At 41.6% G+C, this 23,763-nt stretch overlaps 13 protein-coding genes across 13 annotated transcripts; 8 read left to right on the top strand and 5 right to left on the bottom strand. All coding sequences in view use genetic code 12, as the record gives it.

Annotated features, from left to right (window-relative positions):
- Window positions 1-690: 690 nt before the first annotated feature.
- On the top strand, window positions 691-2,569 carry PVL30_004350 (uncharacterized protein; the record flags this gene model as incomplete). Its single annotated transcript, XM_061119550.1, has 2 exons — window positions 691-1,949; window positions 2,530-2,569. The coding sequence occupies 2 exons, from the start codon at window positions 691-693 to the stop codon at window positions 2,567-2,569; spliced, it is 1,299 nt and encodes a 432-aa protein (XP_060975533.1).
- A 57-nt stretch (window positions 2,570-2,626) lies between these two features.
- On the bottom strand, window positions 2,627-3,295 carry PVL30_004349 (uncharacterized protein; the record flags this gene model as incomplete). Its single annotated transcript, XM_061119549.1, has 2 exons — window positions 2,627-3,107; window positions 3,288-3,295. 2 exons carry the CDS (start codon window positions 3,293-3,295, stop codon window positions 2,627-2,629), a joined length of 489 nt encoding a protein of 162 aa, XP_060975532.1.
- Window positions 3,296-4,451: 1,156 nt separating this feature from the next.
- Window positions 4,452-6,330, top strand: PVL30_004348 (uncharacterized protein; the record flags this gene model as incomplete). Its single annotated transcript, XM_061119548.1, has 2 exons — window positions 4,452-5,710; window positions 6,291-6,330. 2 exons carry the CDS (start codon window positions 4,452-4,454, stop codon window positions 6,328-6,330), a joined length of 1,299 nt encoding a protein of 432 aa, XP_060975531.1.
- Window positions 6,331-6,387: 57 nt separating this feature from the next.
- Window positions 6,388-7,056, bottom strand: PVL30_004347 (uncharacterized protein; the record flags this gene model as incomplete). The annotated part of the gene is made up of 2 exons (XM_061119547.1): window positions 6,388-6,868; window positions 7,049-7,056. 2 exons carry the CDS (start codon window positions 7,054-7,056, stop codon window positions 6,388-6,390), a joined length of 489 nt encoding a protein of 162 aa, XP_060975530.1.
- Window positions 7,057-8,212: 1,156 nt separating this feature from the next.
- Window positions 8,213-10,091, top strand: PVL30_004346 (uncharacterized protein; the record flags this gene model as incomplete). The annotated part of the gene is made up of 2 exons (XM_061119546.1): window positions 8,213-9,471; window positions 10,052-10,091. 2 exons carry the CDS (start codon window positions 8,213-8,215, stop codon window positions 10,089-10,091), a joined length of 1,299 nt encoding a protein of 432 aa, XP_060975529.1.
- A 57-nt stretch (window positions 10,092-10,148) lies between these two features.
- PVL30_004345 (uncharacterized protein) lies at window positions 10,149-10,802 on the bottom strand (the record flags this gene model as incomplete). The annotated part of the gene is made up of 2 exons (XM_061119545.1): window positions 10,149-10,614; window positions 10,795-10,802. 2 exons carry the CDS (start codon window positions 10,800-10,802, stop codon window positions 10,149-10,151), a joined length of 474 nt encoding a protein of 157 aa, XP_060975528.1.
- A 1,156-nt stretch (window positions 10,803-11,958) lies between these two features.
- Window positions 11,959-13,837, top strand: PVL30_004344 (uncharacterized protein; the record flags this gene model as incomplete). The annotated part of the gene is made up of 2 exons (XM_061119544.1): window positions 11,959-13,217; window positions 13,798-13,837. 2 exons carry the CDS (start codon window positions 11,959-11,961, stop codon window positions 13,835-13,837), a joined length of 1,299 nt encoding a protein of 432 aa, XP_060975527.1.
- Window positions 13,838-13,894: 57 nt separating this feature from the next.
- PVL30_004343 (uncharacterized protein) lies at window positions 13,895-14,563 on the bottom strand (the record flags this gene model as incomplete). Its single annotated transcript, XM_061119543.1, has 2 exons — window positions 13,895-14,375; window positions 14,556-14,563. 2 exons carry the CDS (start codon window positions 14,561-14,563, stop codon window positions 13,895-13,897), a joined length of 489 nt encoding a protein of 162 aa, XP_060975526.1.
- A 1,153-nt stretch (window positions 14,564-15,716) lies between these two features.
- On the top strand, window positions 15,717-17,595 carry PVL30_004342 (uncharacterized protein; the record flags this gene model as incomplete). The annotated part of the gene is made up of 2 exons (XM_061119542.1): window positions 15,717-16,975; window positions 17,556-17,595. The coding sequence occupies 2 exons, from the start codon at window positions 15,717-15,719 to the stop codon at window positions 17,593-17,595; spliced, it is 1,299 nt and encodes a 432-aa protein (XP_060975525.1).
- Window positions 17,596-17,652: 57 nt separating this feature from the next.
- Window positions 17,653-18,102, bottom strand: PVL30_004341 (uncharacterized protein; the record flags this gene model as incomplete). The annotated part of the gene is made up of 2 exons (XM_061119541.1): window positions 17,653-17,914; window positions 18,095-18,102. The coding sequence occupies 2 exons, from the start codon at window positions 18,100-18,102 to the stop codon at window positions 17,653-17,655; spliced, it is 270 nt and encodes an 89-aa protein (XP_060975524.1).
- A 994-nt stretch (window positions 18,103-19,096) lies between these two features.
- On the top strand, window positions 19,097-19,708 carry MRP8 (mitochondrial ribosomal protein; the record flags this gene model as incomplete). The annotated part of the gene is made up of 1 exon (XM_061119540.1): window positions 19,097-19,708. The coding sequence occupies one exon, from the start codon at window positions 19,097-19,099 to the stop codon at window positions 19,706-19,708; it is 612 nt and encodes a 203-aa protein (XP_060975523.1).
- Window positions 19,709-20,289: 581 nt separating this feature from the next.
- On the top strand, window positions 20,290-20,880 carry sec66 (Translocation protein S66; the record flags this gene model as incomplete). Its single annotated transcript, XM_061119539.1, has 1 exon — window positions 20,290-20,880. The coding sequence occupies one exon, from the start codon at window positions 20,290-20,292 to the stop codon at window positions 20,878-20,880; it is 591 nt and encodes a 196-aa protein (XP_060975522.1).
- Window positions 20,881-21,441: 561 nt separating this feature from the next.
- PMT6 (dolichyl-phosphate-mannose-protein mannosyltransferase) lies at window positions 21,442-23,763 on the top strand (the record flags this gene model as incomplete). Its single annotated transcript, XM_001524597.2, has 1 exon — window positions 21,442-23,763. One exon carries the CDS (start codon window positions 21,442-21,444, stop codon window positions 23,761-23,763), a length of 2,322 nt encoding a protein of 773 aa, XP_001524647.2.

Below are 23,763 nucleotides of genomic sequence, written 5' to 3'. Positions count from 1 at the left end.
CGCGGGTGCGTGTGTACTTTACAAAAAAACACTACAGTGGGCAGCTGAGCCCACAGTTATCCTCAAACTTCAGCAGAAAAAAGTTTTCCCGTAAATTCGCACCAAACTCAGGGGAATAATCAACACACACAAACAATTCTCGACTCGTTGCAAGCTTGACGGCAATCCGTCGAGAATTGTTTGTGGAGATAGAATGCATTGCAGGATGTATAAGGTTGTAGATTGTGTTGAGCCAACATGCATCCAAACATACAATTCATTCACTCTAGTCGTCCGTTTTCTGCTACAGCCACACACTATTGGCAACACACTATTGGCAACACCCCATTTGGCAGCACCCATTTGGTTTTTTGTTATAAAGCATTTGGTAGCGTATACAATTGCACACGCCCTTCTGTTCCCCTCACTTCCTCGCGGGTTTTGCAACCACAATGTATATGGCATAACACAATTTACTTGTTAGTCTCCAACTACAAGGCGTGACTGGAGGGCTACCTGGTGAAGTATAAATATCCACAAACAAAACCCTTGTGACCTCAAACATTCTTTTACCCTTTTCTTCTTCTTCTTCTTCTTCTTCTTCTTCTTCTTTCTTTTACCACAATTAAACACACCACCAAGCCTTACTCGACAACATTAACCAGATTTTACAATCAATAATTGAGTAAGACTACAATTTAATAATTAACAATGCCCTTTTTTAATAAATGTTTTCAAAACGTCTTTGCAAAGGATTCCAAACCCGCCGAGCCCAAGGTTCGGTTTAAATTATCACAGAAACCTGCTCTCAAATCTCCAAAAGTGGCATTTGAGAAATTGAAGACCGCCTTTGTGAAGAAAGCCAAATCATCACCAACTTCACAGCTCTCTGAAAAAGTTGAATCAAAGTCGCCATCCTCGTTAACCAATAATTTGTCAATTGCCAAAAATGCCGAAAGATTTTTCCTCACTGAAGGTATTAAAATTTCCATAATTGACAGTGAGAGAAGATTGTGGAATAAATATGATTCAGTCGATATTGTTATGCTGCTGGAAGGCTCTAATGCGAAGTTTAAATCTATCAGTCCAAAGATTTTTCACTGGGTGAGACGGATGTTAGGACTATCAGACGCCTTGATTTTACAATCGTTTGGTATCGATGAAGACTCGGTTATTAAGATTGGTGAATCATTGTTTTCATCTGCCGATGGAAAATATTTGATATACAGCGTTACAAAAGAGCATTTCGAAGACATCAGAGATAAAGCAGCCAAAATGAATACCCATTATGAAAAACCATCTTTTTTGCTTCCTTATCTTCATCTCTTTAGTTTTGAGTTTGAAGGAGAAGAAAGGTACTACACCATGACCCCTGCTTTTGACAAGGAAACTAATATAGTCTACGGTTTGCAAAATGATTTAAAAGGTGTGAACATGTTCACAGAGAGTTCCTCAAATGCTATAAACACTACTGACACCACTGCCTCCAATCACCAGACCAACTCCAACTCCAAAAAGAACACAAAACACACAAAACACACAAAACAAACAAAGCATACAGAGAACACAGAGAACACAGAGAACACAAAGAACACTAGTTTTGCGGCTTATTTCTCCTCCTCGTCAAAACGACAGTCATACTACATTGATGAAAGTAGCCCCACAGGTAATGTCCGTTTCCCGATGCTTGCCAAGGAGAGGAAGGACATTCTTTCGAAGCTTGCACGCGATATAGCCTATCTCACAAAACAAAACAAGATTGGCTATAAGCTTCTTGTCGGAGTAGGGCCTAAAGTGGCTCGTCGACCAAGAATCCAAGTCTGGATTGTCGACTACCACAAGTCGTACATCAAAGAGGGGGGAAGTAAAAAGTTCTTCAGGTTTGGCAAAACAAAAGTAAAGACACCTGAAGAGTATGCTAGATGGTTGCTTGAAACTTTTAATCAACACATTGAGGTTGTTGAGGGGGGGTGGCTTCTAGCAAACTTCGAAACAAAAACATTACCGCCAACTAGCTACTATACTCGCTCAGTAAAGAGCCTAAAATCAATCTTCAAAAAGGGGTCGGAAATCTTCCTGAACAAACCCAAGGCTCTGCTAATTGCAGAACTTGGATATAGCTTATCCGATGATGAAAATGAAAAACAAAAAAAACATAAAAAACTAATCAGGAGGTTAAAACTGGTGTTAATAAACGCCTTCTACCGGCTGCGATTTTACATGCTAATGCCGATCTTTGCTATATTATCGCTCTTTTATTGGTAACTGCTACTATAAATACCACCGATGCTGTTCCTGATGCTATTTCTGATGTTACCTCTGTTGCTGCTTCACGGATGACTATATCACAAACCCAGCCATGATCCCAAAGCAGGGGGAGCCCACCGACCTCTGCTACCGTTTCCCATAGCCTACCACAACATTGCACTAGTGTAGCTGCTGACTCACACATTTATTCTGAACTTGGCAGATCCTGCGGCAAAATGGCGCCTTTGTCGTATGATCTTGCACGGGGGACGAAAAATGTGGAGGATGCATATGCACTAGGAGTATCAACAAGGCACAGCGGGATCATAGAATCACAGGTTGAGTTGTATAAGTCACCGTGCAAGTTGTTTCAGATGGTGCAGAAGAAAAGCTTGTGGAATCAGTTCTCGGGGTTTAATTTTGCTACATAATAATCATTGTTTGCTCGTGGTGGAATAGCTTTACTACCACCACCACCACTACTACCACTACCACCACCACTACTACCACCACCACTACTACCATCACCACCACCACTATTACCATCACCACCACCACTATTACCATCACCACCACCACCACCACCACCACCACTACTACCATCACCACTACTACCACTACTACCATCACCACTACTACCACTACTACCACCACCACTACTACCATCACCACCACCACCACTACTACCATCACCACTACTACCACTACTACCACCACCACTACTACCATCACCACCACCACTATTACCATCACCACCACCACTACTACCATCACCACCAATACTACTACCACCACTACTACTACCACCACCACTATGACCACCACCACTATGACCACCACCACTACCACCACCACTATGACCACCACCACTACCACCACTACTTATATTTATCATATTTGGCATAGTGTGTGCTATCCAGCGTCGACTAAACTCAAAACAAGCGCTTCAAATTTGTCAAAAATTTTACCGGTGTTATTTCTGGTGGTGTTGCTGATGCTGTTCCTGCTATTGCTGTTCCTAATATTGCTGCTGCTGCTCCATGGCCAACTATATCACAAACCCAGCCATGATCCCAAAGCAGGGGAGCTCACCAAAAAGTGTGCCCGTGTTCAAACACCACAAAGGGCCCTGCTACTACTTATCTTATCCGTCACTGGCACGCACACACTTTTGGTATCTCCCATTGCACCTGCATCTACACTCGTTTAACATATACAGCTTTCACTCGTTTTCAGGAACACATCATGGTGAGGGACTCAGTGAGTTTTGCTACTAATATATGCACTTTTTTTTCTAATATTAACACACCTTTCTGTTTTTGTATACACTCTGCTATTTGTAATTGAACCATTCTTCTATCTCGCACTCTGCCTACAAATTATTTCTCAAATTGAACGTTCTGTATATTTCGCGCAATCGCTGTCATTGTAAACTAGAGTATCTCGGGTTGGAGTATGTGTATGTATACGCGCACGTGAGCTGCTGTGAACGAGTCAACCTAAGATACACGTAATATACACGTAAGATGGACGCGCGCGGGTGCGTGTGTACTTTACAAAAAAACACTACAGTGGGCAGCTGAGCCCACAGTTATCCTCAAACTTCAGCAGAAAAAAGTTTTCCCGTAAATTCGCACCAAACTCAGGGGAATAATCAACACACACAAACAATTCTCGACTCGTTGCAAGCTTGACGGCAATCCGTCGAGAATTGTTTGTGGAGATAGAATGCATTGCAGGATGTATAAGGTTGTAGATTGTGTTGAGCCAACATGCATCCAAACATACAATTCATTCACTCTAGTCGTCCGTTTTCTGCTACAGCCACACACTATTGGCAACACACTATTGGCAACACCCCATTTGGCAGCACCCATTTGGTTTTTTGTTATAAAGCATTTGGTAGCGTATACAATTGCACACGCCCTTCTGTTCCCCTCACTTCCTCGCGGGTTTTGCAACCACAATGTATATGGCATAACACAATTTACTTGTTAGTCTCCAACTACAAGGCGTGACTGGAGGGCTACCTGGTGAAGTATAAATATCCACAAACAAAACCCTTGTGACCTCAAACATTCTTTTACCCTTTTCTTCTTCTTCTTCTTCTTCTTCTTCTTCTTCTTTCTTTTACCACAATTAAACACACCACCAAGCCTTACTCGACAACATTAACCAGATTTTACAATCAATAATTGAGTAAGACTACAATTTAATAATTAACAATGCCCTTTTTTAATAAATGTTTTCAAAACGTCTTTGCAAAGGATTCCAAACCCGCCGAGCCCAAGGTTCGGTTTAAATTATCACAGAAACCTGCTCTCAAATCTCCAAAAGTGGCATTTGAGAAATTGAAGACCGCCTTTGTGAAGAAAGCCAAATCATCACCAACTTCACAGCTCTCTGAAAAAGTTGAATCAAAGTCGCCATCCTCGTTAACCAATAATTTGTCAATTGCCAAAAATGCCGAAAGATTTTTCCTCACTGAAGGTATTAAAATTTCCATAATTGACAGTGAGAGAAGATTGTGGAATAAATATGATTCAGTCGATATTGTTATGCTGCTGGAAGGCTCTAATGCGAAGTTTAAATCTATCAGTCCAAAGATTTTTCACTGGGTGAGACGGATGTTAGGACTATCAGACGCCTTGATTTTACAATCGTTTGGTATCGATGAAGACTCGGTTATTAAGATTGGTGAATCATTGTTTTCATCTGCCGATGGAAAATATTTGATATACAGCGTTACAAAAGAGCATTTCGAAGACATCAGAGATAAAGCAGCCAAAATGAATACCCATTATGAAAAACCATCTTTTTTGCTTCCTTATCTTCATCTCTTTAGTTTTGAGTTTGAAGGAGAAGAAAGGTACTACACCATGACCCCTGCTTTTGACAAGGAAACTAATATAGTCTACGGTTTGCAAAATGATTTAAAAGGTGTGAACATGTTCACAGAGAGTTCCTCAAATGCTATAAACACTACTGACACCACTGCCTCCAATCACCAGACCAACTCCAACTCCAAAAAGAACACAAAACACACAAAACACACAAAACAAACAAAGCACACAGAGAACACAGAGAACACAGAGAACACAAAGAACACTAGTTTTGCGGCTTATTTCTCCTCCTCGTCAAAACGACAGTCATACTACATTGATGAAAGTAGCCCCACAGGTAATGTCCGTTTCCCGATGCTTGCCAAGGAGAGGAAGGACATTCTTTCGAAGCTTGCACGCGATATAGCCTATCTCACAAAACAAAACAAGATTGGCTATAAGCTTCTTGTCGGAGTAGGGCCTAAAGTGGCTCGTCGACCAAGAATCCAAGTCTGGATTGTCGACTACCACAAGTCGTACATCAAAGAGGGGGGAAGTAAAAAGTTCTTCAGGTTTGGCAAAACAAAAGTAAAGACACCTGAAGAGTATGCTAGATGGTTGCTTGAAACTTTTAATCAACACATTGAGGTTGTTGAGGGGGGGTGGCTTCTAGCAAACTTCGAAACAAAAACATTACCGCCAACTAGCTACTATACTCGCTCAGTAAAGAGCCTAAAATCAATCTTCAAAAAGGGGTCGGAAATCTTCCTGAACAAACCCAAGGCTCTGCTAATTGCAGAACTTGGATATAGCTTATCCGATGATGAAAATGAAAAACAAAAAAAACATAAAAAACTAATCAGGAGGTTAAAACTGGTGTTAATAAACGCCTTCTACCGGCTGCGATTTTACATGCTAATGCCGATCTTTGCTATATTATCGCTCTTTTATTGGTAACTGCTACTATAAATACCACCGATGCTGTTCCTGATGCTATTTCTGATGTTACCTCTGTTGCTGCTTCACGGATGACTATATCACAAACCCAGCCATGATCCCAAAGCAGGGGGAGCCCACCGACCTCTGCTACCGTTTCCCATAGCCTACCACAACATTGCACTAGTGTAGCTGCTGACTCACACATTTATTCTGAACTTGGCAGATCCTGCGGCAAAATGGCGCCTTTGTCGTATGATCTTGCACGGGGGACGAAAAATGTGGAGGATGCATATGCACTAGGAGTATCAACAAGGCACAGCGGGATCATAGAATCACAGGTTGAGTTGTATAAGTCACCGTGCAAGTTGTTTCAGATGGTGCAGAAGAAAAGCTTGTGGAATCAGTTCTCGGGGTTTAATTTTGCTACATAATAATCATTGTTTGCTCGTGGTGGAATAGCTTTACTACCACCACCACCACTACTACCACTACCACCACCACTACTACCACCACCACTACTACCATCACCACCACCACTATTACCATCACCACCACCACTATTACCATCACCACCACCACCACCACCACCACCACTACTACCATCACCACTACTACCACTACTACCATCACCACTACTACCACTACTACCACCACCACTACTACCATCACCACCACCACCACTACTACCATCACCACTACTACCACTACTACCACCACCACTACTACCATCACCACCACCACTATTACCATCACCACCACCACTACTACCATCACCACCAATACTACTACCACCACTACTACTACCACCACCACTATGACCACCACCACTATGACCACCACCACTACCACCACCACTATGACCACCACCACTACCACCACTACTTATATTTATCATATTTGGCATAGTGTGTGCTATCCAGCGTCGACTAAACTCAAAACAAGCGCTTCAAATTTGTCAAAAATTTTACCGGTGTTATTTCTGGTGGTGTTGCTGATGCTGTTCCTGCTATTGCTGTTCCTAATATTGCTGCTGCTGCTCCATGGCCAACTATATCACAAACCCAGCCATGATCCCAAAGCAGGGGAGCTCACCAAAAAGTGTGCCCGTGTTCAAACACCACAAAGGGCCCTGCTACTACTTATCTTATCCGTCACTGGCACGCACACACTTTTGGTATCTCCCATTGCACCTGCATCTACACTCGTTTAACATATACAGCTTTCACTCGTTTTCAGGAACACATCATGGTGAGGGACTCAGTGAGTTTTGCTACTAATATATGCACTTTTTTTTCTAATATTAACACACCTTTCTGTTTTTGTATACACTCTGCTATTTGTAATTGAACCATTCTTCTATCTCGCACTCTGCCTACAAATTATTTCTCAAATTGAACGTTCTGTATATTTCGCGCAATCGCTGTCATTGTAAACTAGAGTATCTCGGGTTGGAGTATGTGTATGTATACGCGCACGTGAGCTGCTGTGAACGAGTCAACCTAAGATACACGTAATATACACGTAAGATGGACGCGCGCGGGTGCGTGTGTACTTTACAAAAAAACACTACAGTGGGCAGCTGAGCCCACAGTTATCCTCAAACTTCAGCAGAAAAAAGTTTTCCCGTAAATTCGCACCAAACTCAGGGGAATAATCAACACACACAAACAATTCTCGACTCGTTGCAAGCTTGACGGCAATCCGTCGAGAATTGTTTGTGGAGATAGAATGCATTGCAGGATGTATAAGGTTGTAGATTGTGTTGAGCCAACATGCATCCAAACATACAATTCATTCACTCTAGTCGTCCGTTTTCTGCTACAGCCACACACTATTGGCAACACACTATTGGCAACACCCCATTTGGCAGCACCCATTTGGTTTTTTGTTATAAAGCATTTGGTAGCGTATACAATTGCACACGCCCTTCTGTTCCCCTCACTTCCTCGCGGGTTTTGCAACCACAATGTATATGGCATAACACAATTTACTTGTTAGTCTCCAACTACAAGGCGTGACTGGAGGGCTACCTGGTGAAGTATAAATATCCACAAACAAAACCCTTGTGACCTCAAACATTCTTTTACCCTTTTCTTCTTCTTCTTCTTCTTCTTCTTCTTCTTCTTTCTTTTACCACAATTAAACACACCACCAAGCCTTACTCGACAACATTAACCAGATTTTACAATCAATAATTGAGTAAGACTACAATTTAATAATTAACAATGCCCTTTTTTAATAAATGTTTTCAAAACGTCTTTGCAAAGGATTCCAAACCCGCCGAGCCCAAGGTTCGGTTTAAATTATCACAGAAACCTGCTCTCAAATCTCCAAAAGTGGCATTTGAGAAATTGAAGACCGCCTTTGTGAAGAAAGCCAAATCATCACCAACTTCACAGCTCTCTGAAAAAGTTGAATCAAAGTCGCCATCCTCGTTAACCAATAATTTGTCAATTGCCAAAAATGCCGAAAGATTTTTCCTCACTGAAGGTATTAAAATTTCCATAATTGACAGTGAGAGAAGATTGTGGAATAAATATGATTCAGTCGATATTGTTATGCTGCTGGAAGGCTCTAATGCGAAGTTTAAATCTATCAGTCCAAAGATTTTTCACTGGGTGAGACGGATGTTAGGACTATCAGACGCCTTGATTTTACAATCGTTTGGTATCGATGAAGACTCGGTTATTAAGATTGGTGAATCATTGTTTTCATCTGCCGATGGAAAATATTTGATATACAGCGTTACAAAAGAGCATTTCGAAGACATCAGAGATAAAGCAGCCAAAATGAATACCCATTATGAAAAACCATCTTTTTTGCTTCCTTATCTTCATCTCTTTAGTTTTGAGTTTGAAGGAGAAGAAAGGTACTACACCATGACCCCTGCTTTTGACAAGGAAACTAATATAGTCTACGGTTTGCAAAATGATTTAAAAGGTGTGAACATGTTCACAGAGAGTTCCTCAAATGCTATAAACACTACTGACACCACTGCCTCCAATCACCAGACCAACTCCAACTCCAAAAAGAACACAAAACACACAAAACACACAAAACAAACAAAGCACACAGAGAACACAGAGAACACAGAGAACACAAAGAACACTAGTTTTGCGGCTTATTTCTCCTCCTCGTCAAAACGACAGTCATACTACATTGATGAAAGTAGCCCCACAGGTAATGTCCGTTTCCCGATGCTTGCCAAGGAGAGGAAGGACATTCTTTCGAAGCTTGCACGCGATATAGCCTATCTCACAAAACAAAACAAGATTGGCTATAAGCTTCTTGTCGGAGTAGGGCCTAAAGTGGCTCGTCGACCAAGAATCCAAGTCTGGATTGTCGACTACCACAAGTCGTACATCAAAGAGGGGGGAAGTAAAAAGTTCTTCAGGTTTGGCAAAACAAAAGTAAAGACACCTGAAGAGTATGCTAGATGGTTGCTTGAAACTTTTAATCAACACATTGAGGTTGTTGAGGGGGGGTGGCTTCTAGCAAACTTCGAAACAAAAACATTACCGCCAACTAGCTACTATACTCGCTCAGTAAAGAGCCTAAAATCAATCTTCAAAAAGGGGTCGGAAATCTTCCTGAACAAACCCAAGGCTCTGCTAATTGCAGAACTTGGATATAGCTTATCCGATGATGAAAATGAAAAACAAAAAAAACATAAAAAACTAATCAGGAGGTTAAAACTGGTGTTAATAAACGCCTTCTACCGGCTGCGATTTTACATGCTAATGCCGATCTTTGCTATATTATCGCTCTTTTATTGGTAACTGCTACTATAAATACCACCGATGCTGTTCCTGATGCTATTTCTGATGTTACCTCTGTTGCTGCTTCACGGATGACTATATCACAAACCCAGCCATGATCCCAAAGCAGGGGGAGCCCACCGACCTCTGCTACCGTTTCCCATAGCCTACCACAACATTGCACTAGTGTAGCTGCTGACTCACACATTTATTCTGAACTTGGCAGATCCTGCGGCAAAATGGCGCCTTTGTCGTATGATCTTGCACGGGGGACGAAAAATGTGGAGGATGCATATGCACTAGGAGTATCAACAAGGCACAGCGGGATCATAGAATCACAGGTTGAGTTGTATAAGTCACCGTGCAAGTTGTTTCAGATGGTGCAGAAGAAAAGCTTGTGGAATCAGTTCTCGGGGTTTAATTTTGCTACATAATAATCATTGTTTGCTCGTGGTGGAATAGCTTTACTACCACCACCACCACTACTACCACTACCACCACCACTACTACCACCACCACTACTACCATCACCACCACCACTATTACCATCACCACCACCACTATTACCATCACCACCACCACCACCACCACCACCACTACTACCATCACCACTACTACCACTACTACCATCACCACTACTACCACTACTACCACCACCACTACTACCATCACCACCACCACCACTACTACCATCACCACTACTACCACTACTACCACCACCACTACTACCATCACCACCACCACTATTACCATCACCACCACCACTACTACCATCACCACCAATACTACTACCACCACTACTACTACCACCACCACTATGACCACCACCACTACCACCACCACTATGACCACCACCACTACCACCACTACTTATATTTATCATATTTGGCATAGTGTGTGCTATCCAGCGTCGACTAAACTCAAAACAAGCGCTTCAAATTTGTCAAAAATTTTACCGGTGTTATTTCTGGTGGTGTTGCTGATGCTGTTCCTGCTATTGCTGTTCCTAATATTGCTGCTGCTGCTCCATGGCCAACTATATCACAAACCCAGCCATGATCCCAAAGCAGGGGAGCTCACCAAAAAGTGTGCCCGTGTTCAAACACCACAAAGGGCCCTGCTACTACTTATCTTATCCGTCACTGGCACGCACACACTTTTGGTATCTCCCATTGCACCTGCATCTACACTCGTTTAACATATACAGCTTTCACTCGTTTTCAGGAACACATCATGGTGAGGGACTCAGTGAGTTTTGCTACTAATATATGCACTTTTTTTTCTAATATTAACACACCTTTCTGTTTTTGTATACACTCTGCTATTTGTAATTGAACCATTCTTCTATCTCGCACTCTGCCTACAAATTATTTCTCAAATTGAACGTTCTGTATATTTCGCGCAATCGCTGTCATTGTAAACTAGAGTATCTCGGGTTGGAGTATGTGTATGTATACGCGCACGTGAGCTGCTGTGAACGAGTCAACCTAAGATACACGTAATATACACGTAAGATGGACGCGCGCGGGTGCGTGTGTACTTTACAAAAAAACACTACAGTGGGCAGCTGAGCCCACAGTTATCCTCAAACTTCAGCAGAAAAAAGTTTTCCCGTAAATTCGCACCAAACTCAGGGGAATAATCAACACACACAAACAATTCTCGACTCGTTGCAAGCTTGACGGCAATCCGTCGAGAATTGTTTGTGGAGATAGAATGCATTGCAGGATGTATAAGGTTGTAGATTGTGTTGAGCCAACATGCATCCAAACATACAATTCATTCACTCTAGTCGTCCGTTTTCTGCTACAGCCACACACTATTGGCAACACACTATTGGCAACACCCCATTTGGCAGCACCCATTTGGTTTTTTGTTATAAAGCATTTGGTAGCGTATACAATTGCACACGCCCTTCTGTTCCCCTCACTTCCTCGCGGGTTTTGCAACCACAATGTATATGGCATAACACAATTTACTTGTTAGTCTCCAACTACAAGGCGTGACTGGAGGGCTACCTGGTGAAGTATAAATATCCACAAACAAAACCCTTGTGACCTCAAACATTCTTTTACCCTTTTCTTCTTCTTCTTCTTCTTCTTCTTCTTCTTCTTTCTTTTACCACAATTAAACACACCACCAAGCCTTACTCGACAACATTAACCAGATTTTACAATCAATAATTGAGTAAGACTACAATTTAATAATTAACAATGCCCTTTTTTAATAAATGTTTTCAAAACGTCTTTGCAAAGGATTCCAAACCCGCCGAGCCCAAGGTTCGGTTTAAATTATCACAGAAACCTGCTCTCAAATCTCCAAAAGTGGCATTTGAGAAATTGAAGACCGCCTTTGTGAAGAAAGCCAAATCATCACCAACTTCACAGCTCTCTGAAAAAGTTGAATCAAAGTCGCCATCCTCGTTAACCAATAATTTGTCAATTGCCAAAAATGCCGAAAGATTTTTCCTCACTGAAGGTATTAAAATTTCCATAATTGACAGTGAGAGAAGATTGTGGAATAAATATGATTCAGTCGATATTGTTATGCTGCTGGAAGGCTCTAATGCGAAGTTTAAATCTATCAGTCCAAAGATTTTTCACTGGGTGAGACGGATGTTAGGACTATCAGACGCCTTGATTTTACAATCGTTTGGTATCGATGAAGACTCGGTTATTAAGATTGGTGAATCATTGTTTTCATCTGCCGATGGAAAATATTTGATATACAGCGTTACAAAAGAGCATTTCGAAGACATCAGAGATAAAGCAGCCAAAATGAATACCCATTATGAAAAACCATCTTTTTTGCTTCCTTATCTTCATCTCTTTAGTTTTGAGTTTGAAGGAGAAGAAAGGTACTACACCATGACCCCTGCTTTTGACAAGGAAACTAATATAGTCTACGGTTTGCAAAATGATTTAAAAGGTGTGAACATGTTCACAGAGAGTTCCTCAAATGCTATAAACACTACTGACACCACTGCCTCCAATCACCAGACCAACTCCAACTCCAAAAAGAACACAAAACACACAAAACACACAAAACAAACAAAGCACACAGAGAACACAGAGAACACAGAGAACACAAAGAACACTAGTTTTGCGGCTTATTTCTCCTCCTCGTCAAAACGACAGTCATACTACATTGATGAAAGTAGCCCCACAGGTAATGTCCGTTTCCCGATGCTTGCCAAGGAGAGGAAGGACATTCTTTCGAAGCTTGCACGCGATATAGCCTATCTCACAAAACAAAACAAGATTGGCTATAAGCTTCTTGTCGGAGTAGGGCCTAAAGTGGCTCGTCGACCAAGAATCCAAGTCTGGATTGTCGACTACCACAAGTCGTACATCAAAGAGGGGGGAAGTAAAAAGTTCTTCAGGTTTGGCAAAACAAAAGTAAAGACACCTGAAGAGTATGCTAGATGGTTGCTTGAAACTTTTAATCAACACATTGAGGTTGTTGAGGGGGGGTGGCTTCTAGCAAACTTCGAAACAAAAACATTACCGCCAACTAGCTACTATACTCGCTCAGTAAAGAGCCTAAAATCAATCTTCAAAAAGGGGTCGGAAATCTTCCTGAACAAACCCAAGGCTCTGCTAATTGCAGAACTTGGATATAGCTTATCCGATGATGAAAATGAAAAACAAAAAAAACATAAAAAACTAATCAGGAGGTTAAAACTGGTGTTAATAAACGCCTTCTACCGGCTGCGATTTTACATGCTAATGCCGATCTTTGCTATATTATCGCTCTTTTATTGGTAACTGCTACTATAAATACCACCGATGCTGTTCCTGATGCTATTTCTGATGTTACCTCTGTTGCTGCTTCACGGATGACTATATCACAAACCCAGCCATGATCCCAAAGCAGGGGGAGCCCACCGACCTCTGCTACCGTTTCCCATAGCCTACCACAACATTGCACTAGTGTAGCTGCTGACTCACACATTTATTCTGAACTTGGCAGATCCTGCGGCAAAATGGCGCCTTTGTCGTATGATCTTGCACGGGGGACGAAAAATGTGGAGGATGCATATGCACTAGGAGTATCAACAAGGCACAGCGGGATCATAGAATCACAGGTTGAGTTGTATAAGTCACCGTGCAAGTTGTTTCAGATGGTGCAGAAGAAAAGCTTGTGGAATCAGTTCTCGGGGTTTAATTTTGCTACATAATAATCATTGTTTGCTCGTGGTGGAATAGCTTTACTACCACCACCACCACTACTACCACTACCACCACCACTACTACCACCACCACTACTACCATCACCACCACCACTATTACCATCACCACCACCACTATTACCATCACCACCACCACCACCACCACCACCACTACTACCATCACCACTACTACCACTACTACCATCACCACTACTACCACTACTACCACCACCACTACTACCATCACCACCACCACCACTACTACCATCACCACTACTACCACTACTACCACCACCACTACTACCATCACCACCACCACTATTACCATCACCACCACCACTACTACCATCACCACCAATACTACTACCACCACTACTACTACCACCACCACTATGACCACCACCACTATGACCACCACCACTACCACCACCACTATGACCACCACCACTACCACCACTACTTATATTTATCATATTTGGCATAGTGTGTGCTATCCAGCGTCGACTAAACTCAAAACAAGCGCTTCAAATTTGTCAAAAATTTTACCGGTGTTATTTCTGGTGGTGTTGCTGATGCTGTTCCTGCTATTGCTGTTCCTAATATTGCTGCTGCTGCTCCATGGCCAACTATATCACAAACCCAGCCATGATCCCAAAGCAGGGGAGCTCACCAAAAAGTGTGCCCGTGTTCAAACACCACAAAGGGCCCTGCTACTACTTATCTTATCCGTCACTGGCACGCACACACTTTTGGTATCTCCCATTGCACCTGCATCTACACTCGTTTAACATATACAGCTTTCACTCGTTTTCAGGAACACATCATGGTGAGGGACTCAGTGAGTTTTGCTACTAATATATGCACTTTTTTTTCTAATATTAACACACCTTTCTGTTTTTGTATACACTCTGCTATTTGTAATTGAACCATTCTTCTATCTCGCACTCTGCCTACAAATTATTTCTCAAATTGAACGTTCTGTATATTTCGCGCAATCGCTGTCATTGTAAACTAGAGTATCTCGGGTTGGAGTATGTGTATGTATACGCGCACGTGAGCTGCTGTGAACGAGTCAACCTAAGATACACGTAATATACACGTAAGATGGACGCGCGCGGGTGCGTGTGTACTTTACAAAAAAACACTACAGTGGGCAGCTGAGCCCACAGTTATCCTCAAACTTCAGCAGAAAAAAGTTTTCCCGTAAATTCGCACCAAACTCAGGGGAATAATCAACACACACAAACAATTCTCGACTCGTTGCAAGCTTGACGGCAATCCGTCGAGAATTGTTTGTGGAGATAGAATGCATTGCAGGATGTATAAGGTTGTAGATTGTGTTGAGCCAACATGCATCCAAACATACAATTCATTCACTCTAGTCGTCCGTTTTCTGCTACAGCCACACACTATTGGCAACACACTATTGGCAACACCCCATTTGGCAGCACCCATTTGGTTTTTTGTTATAAAGCATTTGGTAGCGTATACAATTGCACACGCCCTTCTGTTCCCCTCACTTCCTCGCGGGTTTTGCAACCACAATGTATATGGCATAACACAATTTACTTGTTAGTCTCCAACTACAAGGCGTGACTGGAGGGCTACCTGGTGAAGTATAAATATCCACAAACAAAACCCTTGTGACCTCAAACATTCTTTTACCCTTTTCTTCTTCTTCTTCTTCTTCTTCTTCTTCTTTCTTTTACCACAATTAAACACACCACCAAGCCTTACTCGACAACATTAACCAGATTTTACAATCAATAATTGAGTAAGACTACAATTTAATAATTAACAATGCCCTTTTTTAATAAATGTTTTCAAAACGTCTTTGCAAAGGATTCCAAACCCGCCGAGCCCAAGGTTCGGTTTAAATTATCACAGAAACCTGCTCTCAAATCTCCAAAAGTGGCATTTGAGAAATTGAAGACCGCCTTTGTGAAGAAAGCCAAATCATCACCAACTTCACAGCTCTCTGAAAAAGTTGAATCAAAGTCGCCATCCTCGTTAACCAATAATTTGTCAATTGCCAAAAATGCCGAAAGATTTTTCCTCACTGAAGGTATTAAAATTTCCATAATTGACAGTGAGAGAAGATTGTGGAATAAATATGATTCAGTCGATATTGTTATGCTGCTGGAAGGCTCTAATGCGAAGTTTAAATCTATCAGTCCAAAGATTTTTCACTGGGTGAGACGGATGTTAGGACTATCAGACGCCTTGATTTTACAATCGTTTGGTATCGATGAAGACTCGGTTATTAAGATTGGTGAATCATTGTTTTCATCTGCCGATGGAAAATATTTGATATACAGCGTTACAAAAGAGCATTTCGAAGACATCAGAGATAAAGCAGCCAAAATGAATACCCATTATGAAAAACCATCTTTTTTGCTTCCTTATCTTCATCTCTTTAGTTTTGAGTTTGAAGGAGAAGAAAGGTACTACACCATGACCCCTGCTTTTGACAAGGAAACTAATATAGTCTACGGTTTGCAAAATGATTTAAAAGGTGTGAACATGTTCACAGAGAGTTCCTCAAATGCTATAAACACTACTGACACCACTGCCTCCAATCACCAGACCAACTCCAACTCCAAAAAGAACACAAAACACACAAAACACACAAAACAAACAAAGCACACAGAGAACACAGAGAACACAGAGAACACAAAGAACACTAGTTTTGCGGCTTATTTCTCCTCCTCGTCAAAACGACAGTCATACTACATTGATGAAAGTAGCCCCACAGGTAATGTCCGTTTCCCGATGCTTGCCAAGGAGAGGAAGGACATTCTTTCGAAGCTTGCACGCGATATAGCCTATCTCACAAAACAAAACAAGATTGGCTATAAGCTTCTTGTCGGAGTAGGGCCTAAAGTGGCTCGTCGACCAAGAATCCAAGTCTGGATTGTCGACTACCACAAGTCGTACATCAAAGAGGGGGGAAGTAAAAAGTTCTTCAGGTTTGGCAAAACAAAAGTAAAGACACCTGAAGAGTATGCTAGATGGTTGCTTGAAACTTTTAATCAACACATTGAGGTTGTTGAGGGGGGGTGGCTTCTAGCAAACTTCGAAACAAAAACATTACCGCCAACTAGCTACTATACTCGCTCAGTAAAGAGCCTAAAATCAATCTTCAAAAAGGGGTCGGAAATCTTCCTGAACAAACCCAAGGCTCTGCTAATTGCAGAACTTGGATATAGCTTATCCGATGATGAAAATGAAAAACAAAAAAAACATAAAAAACTAATCAGGAGGTTAAAACTGGTGTTAATAAACGCCTTCTACCGGCTGCGATTTTACATGCTAATGCCGATCTTTGCTATATTATCGCTCTTTTATTGGTAACTGCTACTATAAATACCACCGATGCTGTTCCTGATGCTATTTCTGATGTTACCTCTGTTGCTGCTTCACGGATGACTATATCACAAACCCAGCCATGATCCCAAAGCAGGGGGAGCCCACCGACCTCTGCTACCGTTTCCCATAGCCTACCACAACATTGCACTAGTGTAGCTGCTGACTCACACATTTATTCTGAACTTGGCAGATCCTGCGGCAAAATGGCGCCTTTGTCGTATGATCTTGCACGGGGGACGAAAAATGTGGAGGATGCATATGCACTAGGAGTATCAACAAGGCACAGCGGGATCATAGAATCACAGGTTGAGTTGTATAAGTCACCGTGCAAGTTGTTTCAGATGGTGCAGAAGAAAAGCTTGTGGAATCAGTTCTCGGGGTTTAATTTTGCTACATAATAATCATTGTTTGCTCGTGGTGGAATAGCTTTACTACCACCACCACCACTACTACCACTACCACCACCACTACTACCACCACCACTACTACCATCACCACCACCACTATTACCATCACCACCACCACTACTACCATCACCACCAATACTACTACCACCACTACTACTACCACCACCACTATGACCACCACCACTACCACCACCACTATGACCACCACCACTACCACCACTACTTATATTTATCATATTTGGCATAGTGTGTGCTATCCAGCGTCGACTAAACTCAAAACAAGCGCTTCAAATTTGTCAAAAATTTTACCGGTGTTATTTCTGGTGGTGTTGCTGATGCTGTTCCTGCTATTGCTGTTCCTAATATTGCTGCTGCTGCTCCATGGCCAACTATATCACAAACCCAGCCATGATCCCAAAGCAGGGGAGCTCACCAAAAAGTGTGCCCGTGTTCAAACACCACAAAGGGCCCTGCTACTACTTATCTTATCCGTCACTGGCACGCACACACTTTTGGTATCTCCCATTGCACCTGCATCTACACTCGTTTAACATATACAGCTTTCACTCGTTTTCAGGAACACATCATGGTGAGGGACTCAGTGAGTTTTGCTACTAATATATGCACTTTTTTTTCTAATATTAACACACCTTTCTGTTTTTGTATACACTCTGCTATTTGTAATTGAACCATTCTTCTATCTCGCACTCAGCCTTCAGAGAAAGAATAAATAGTACTCGTAATAGTGCGACACACATTTGACGCTTTGTGCCCTCGTCTCCATTAAGTGGATAAATGGTAAGTATTATACGACATGGGAAACTTGAAACTTCAAATGAACTTAGCTAGTATATAGGAACCCAAAGTGGTAAAATAAAATTTTCACAATTATATAGAAACATCGCTAACATACAAGTTTTTATAAGGTCATCTACATTGAACGCAAATCACTAGATGAACGTGTGGAGTGACGACCCTCACGATTCCCGTTACTAGTGACTTTTTATGAGACAATTTACTTTAGTAACTTATGAGCATCGAGACCTTTATAGGTGCAATCAGTGACAATTACAGGTAATTGAAATACAGCCTATTAGGTCACGAACTCAAACCGCTGGTATCGGTGAGCTACCAGCTCGAATTGGTGCTGAGCGGTCTTACGTTAATTACTTGTAACTGTGCTATGCGACAGAAGGGAAGGAACAGCTACCAAGTAAAGAAAGGGGAGTATATTGGATTTCAGCTGAAATTGGAATCGAAATTAAAATTTCCATTTAATATAAAGTAGACATAGAGTGCACCGTTTTTATTTTTCTTCTTCTCTTGTCTTTTCATTTCCTCCCACTCTTTTTTTTTTATATCTTTTTTGCTTTGCTTTGTTTTATTTATTACAGCTCATTGAACATGTCTAACGCAGAAGACAGAATTGCCAGATTAGAAGCGTTAGTAGAGAAGCAGTCGAAGTTAATTGCTACGACAGGGCAGAGGCTCTTGGAGTTACAGGTGCACGATGTCAAACTGAAAATGTCGCAAATACTGTCCCTGGAGGGGCAATCGTCAAAACTAGACTCCGATGAGTTTATCACCAATGAAGATGTTGTCCAGCTAGTGACCGAGCTCCAGACTCAGCTAGATTTTTTAGAGGATAGATCTATGCGTCGTACACATAATTCGACCTTGAAAGAAGACACTGAGAAGTTGGCACCATTGAGTAACCGGGATGGCGATTTTCCTGAGTTTCTGATACCAATTACATTTGGAGACTTTAAGGCGTTGTCGAAGGAGGGAGTTTTGAGAATGGGGTTATTTTTTGAGATAATTTTGCCTTCCGAGGGCGAGATACTGGAGACTCTTTCAAAGAGCACTGACACCAAGAACGATCTTATCAACCTAGCCAAAAACAAGGATATATCGGAACTCATGAATAATTTCGATGATGAGCAAGTTGACGATGTTTATGATGAATTGGCAAGATATTTTGGGATCAAGCATCGTAGGCGAGCTGATGGGTGGTGAGTCTTGATTACAGTATTTTACCGGGAGATTTAGCAAGATTATTGGTAAGGATCTCGATAAAGAGTTGTGGCAGGAGTTGTGGCAGGAATTGTGGCAGGAGCCTCTCCTAGCAGCAGATGTTTACGACTTAGATTAACGAAATAAAGAAGTTCTTTGCATGCTTTTTAGATACCAATGATTAACCTCTTAGTAACTTCTTGTTTCAACTGTAAGACTTCTAGATTTGATCAAAGATTAGCAGTAGTCTCTACATTCTAGATATAAATATATAAACATTTTAAAACAAACAGTTCTTTGTAATATTCATGTGTGAGCGCGAGTGAATAGAGGTTGAGCGGAGTATGCGGAAATTATTTCACAGCTTGGGTAGAAAGTGACGTGTGATGAAAAAAAAAACTCTCGCCAACAACACACACTTACTACTACCTATATCACTGCCAACATTACTAACACTACTACCATCACCACTACCATCACCACCACCATCACCACTAGTACTACCACCGTTATACTATCATCAGTAACCTTCACAACAGCAGCAGCTAATATAGAATACCTGGGAATTTGACGCATTTCTCATCATGGCTGAAGAAACAGAAATTCCTACACCGGAACCAGTGAAGATATCAGTATTCACCCCATTGATTTACGTAGGGTTGTTGTTGACAATCTTTGCCGTATTTTCCATCTACTACCGTAAAAGAAGGGTCGAGAAGTTTAAAGAGGTTAAGCCAATATTCAAGGAAAATTATAATGCGCTTGTATATCAGCAGCTCAAGAGCCAATACAATGACAAGGATACGCCGAAAGAAAAGAGGCCACACGAGAAGCTTTTGAAAGCCGCTTTGTTGAGAAGAGCCGTGGAAGCCATCAGAAGATCCATGAAGTTGAAGGAGAATGAGCCAGTTTTCAATAAGCTCTATCAGAATGGGTTGATTGGGGACGATCTATTTAAGCAATTGGAGTTTGAAATGAAATTCCAGGAGATTGAGTTGAAGGAAATTGTTGTTGAGTGTGAGCTGTATAAGAAGGGTTGGGCACAAACATTTTTTCCCTTGGCTCAGGAGATCTGTTTCAACGAAGCGTTGAGGCGCAGATTGAATGCTATGGAAGCAAGATCCGACGACTTGGCAGCTTTATGGGATTACAAGGCAGATATCAGTGGGAAGTGAATTCCATCAAATAATAACGCTTTTGTAGATCCAATATGATATATATATATATTAGTTACATTCATCTTGCTACTTGGCATTGCATTGCATGGAGCTGTTTATAAAGATGTTTTTCTTCACCTTACACAGACATACACACACATATATATATGTATATATTTCCCGTCTTTTGCATATCATGCTAGTACAGTTTCAGGATAAATTTGAAATTTCTTATTTCTTCTTCTTCTTCTTCATTCTTTTTCACGCCTCATTTTTTTCGCATACTTTATATCCCAACACTCTTGAGCCGCTCGTGGTAATTGTATAGATGGCTTAGTGAATACAATAAGTGGGTAGCTTCTTTCGCTCTGTAAACACTGGACGTGTAAAGCCCCCCCCCCCCCAAAAAAAAAACACCATTGACTGCTGCGCCGCATTGTTCGCATCCCACGGGCTACGGGCACCACCTCAGAAGCTGAGATCGACCTTGAACTCGAAATGCCTTTTGTAAACAGCTATTCATTAAAAGTGCTCAGTCAGAAGCTTGTTTATTTTGCAACTCCTTGGTCGTAAGGCAATATGTCAGATAGCTACACCTCATCGTCACTATCGCACAAGCAAGCGGGGATTCTTAAGCACCGAACGGAGGCTGTGGGAAACTCACGAATAGATGAATACTCGAGCACCGACAAGATCGATACTAACAGTACGCTTGACATGGAGGAGCTAATTCATAAAACTTCGCAATTGAAGCTCGCAGAGCAAAGGTCTAGGTCTAGGTCCAAGATGTGGGAGATAGCAAGTCCGCTTATATTGACAGCAATTTCAGCGTTTGTGCGGATCTATCGAATTGATATGGCTAACAAGGTCATTTGGGATGAAGCTCATTTCGGAAAATTTGCATCCCAGTATTTAAAGCAGGAGCACTACTTTGATGTCCATCCACCAATGGGAAAGCTTTTGTTAGGCCTCGCAGGATATTTGGCCGAATATGACGGCTCTTTTGAATTCAAAAGTGGCCAAGTTTACCCAGACTCTGTTAATTTTGTTGTGATGAGGCTTTTTAGTTGCATTTTTGGGGTATTAACCACTCCTTTAGCCTACCAGACATCTCTTCGGATGGGCTATAGTCAGCAAGCGTGTTGGCTTATATCGCTTATGGTAACCTTTGAACAAATGTCGTTGACGTTGTCAAGATTTATTTTACTTGACTCTATTTTGCTTTTTTTTGCTGCATTTACGTTTTTTGGATTGTTGAACCTACATAAAGTAGTTGTGGCCAACCGCGATTTGACCAAAGAAGGTCTCAAATGGTTTACATTGACGGGTTTGCTGATAGGGTGTGTATGTTCAGTTAAATGGGTTGGGTTGTTCATCACCTCAGTAGTGGGACTCTACACAGCAATAGACTTGCTACTTAAGACGCTAAGACAAATGTCAAGCAGCAGACAAAGTCATTTAAAGTACTTGGGTCATTGGATAGTACGAGTCGCAACTTTGATTATGTTACCAATGCTGATCTACATGGCTGCGTTCAAAGTGCATTTTACAGTGCTCAAGTATGCAGGAGATGCAACTGGATCAACATCAACGCTTTTGCAAGCTTCATTTGTGAATAGTGATTTGTTAAGTGGACCAAGATCTGTTTCATTTGAGTCCATGGTCACGATTCGGTCCTTGGGTTTGTCGCCAAACCTCCTTCATTCGCACGAGCACAATTACCCAATGGGGTCTCAAGAGCAACAAATCACAGCGTACGCATTCAAAGATGCAAACAACCAGTTTGTGATTAAGCATCCACTGCATGAACTGTACCACTCAATCACGAATACTACTCTCATTGAAAACTTCGACACGTTTCGCATCATGCACAACAAAACGGGGTGTTACTTGAGATCGCAACCTATAAACGCAGCATTGAGTGATCACGACTTTGAAGTTTCATGTACTTATGAAGATGAATCAGAAAACAAAGAAGAACAGGAGTGGGTCCTTGAGATTCAGGGACAAGAAAAGTCCCCAATACCGCAGTTTCAAAACGAAAGCGAAATGGAATTGCATCCGATCTCCACTAGCTTTAGGTTAAGAAACAAACATCTTGGCTGTTATTTGGCATCTACAGGACGAGAATACCCACCATGGGGATTTCGACAAGGAGAAGTTGTTTGCAAGTACTCTTTGTTCAGTAAAGATAAGACTACATGGTGGAATGTTGAGGATCACCAAAACTCAGCTTTGAACTTGCCCGCAATTCCGTACGTTCCACCAAAGCCAAACTTTTGGAAAGAGTTCGTGTTATTGAACTACGGGATGATGATTTCAAACAGCGCCCTTCTTCCGGACCCTGATAGATTTGACAGATTAAGCTCTGAATGGTGGGAGTGGCCTATTTTGCGTACAGGATTAAGAATGAGCGGCTGGGGAGAAAACGACTTTAAGTGTTTTTTAATCGGCAACCCTCTTATTACATGGTCTTCATCGTGCGCCCTAGTAATTTCTGTACTCATCCTCGCGAAGATGTTGTTTGGATATCAGAGACAACAGCAACAACAACAACAACAACAACAACAACAACGGAACGAAGAATACCTAATTCCCTGCTTGATTCTTCCACTTGCTGCATGGATATTCAACCTACTTCCCTTTTTATTCATGGGAAGAGTCAAGTACTTGCACCATTACATGCCTGCTCAATATTTTGCAATTTTTGTTACTGGGTTTGTCGTGGATAGAATGTTGAGCTCCAACAAGATTCCGTCTTTTATTCGCAATCTTGTATACGTGGTGATATATATTCTAATAGCAGTAACATTTTGGAAACTCAAAGACCTTGCCTACGGCATGGTGGGCTCACCAAAGAATTTCCGTCATCTACGTTTACTTTCAACATGGATGATTTAG

This window comes from Lodderomyces elongisporus, chromosome 5 (genome assembly GCF_030384665.1).
Source record: "Lodderomyces elongisporus chromosome 5, complete sequence".
Lineage (NCBI taxonomy): Eukaryota > Fungi > Ascomycota > Pichiomycetes > Serinales > Debaryomycetaceae > Lodderomyces > Lodderomyces elongisporus.
The sequence above is the reverse complement of the archived record's forward strand: the minus strand, read 5'-3'. Positions and strand labels throughout refer to the sequence as shown.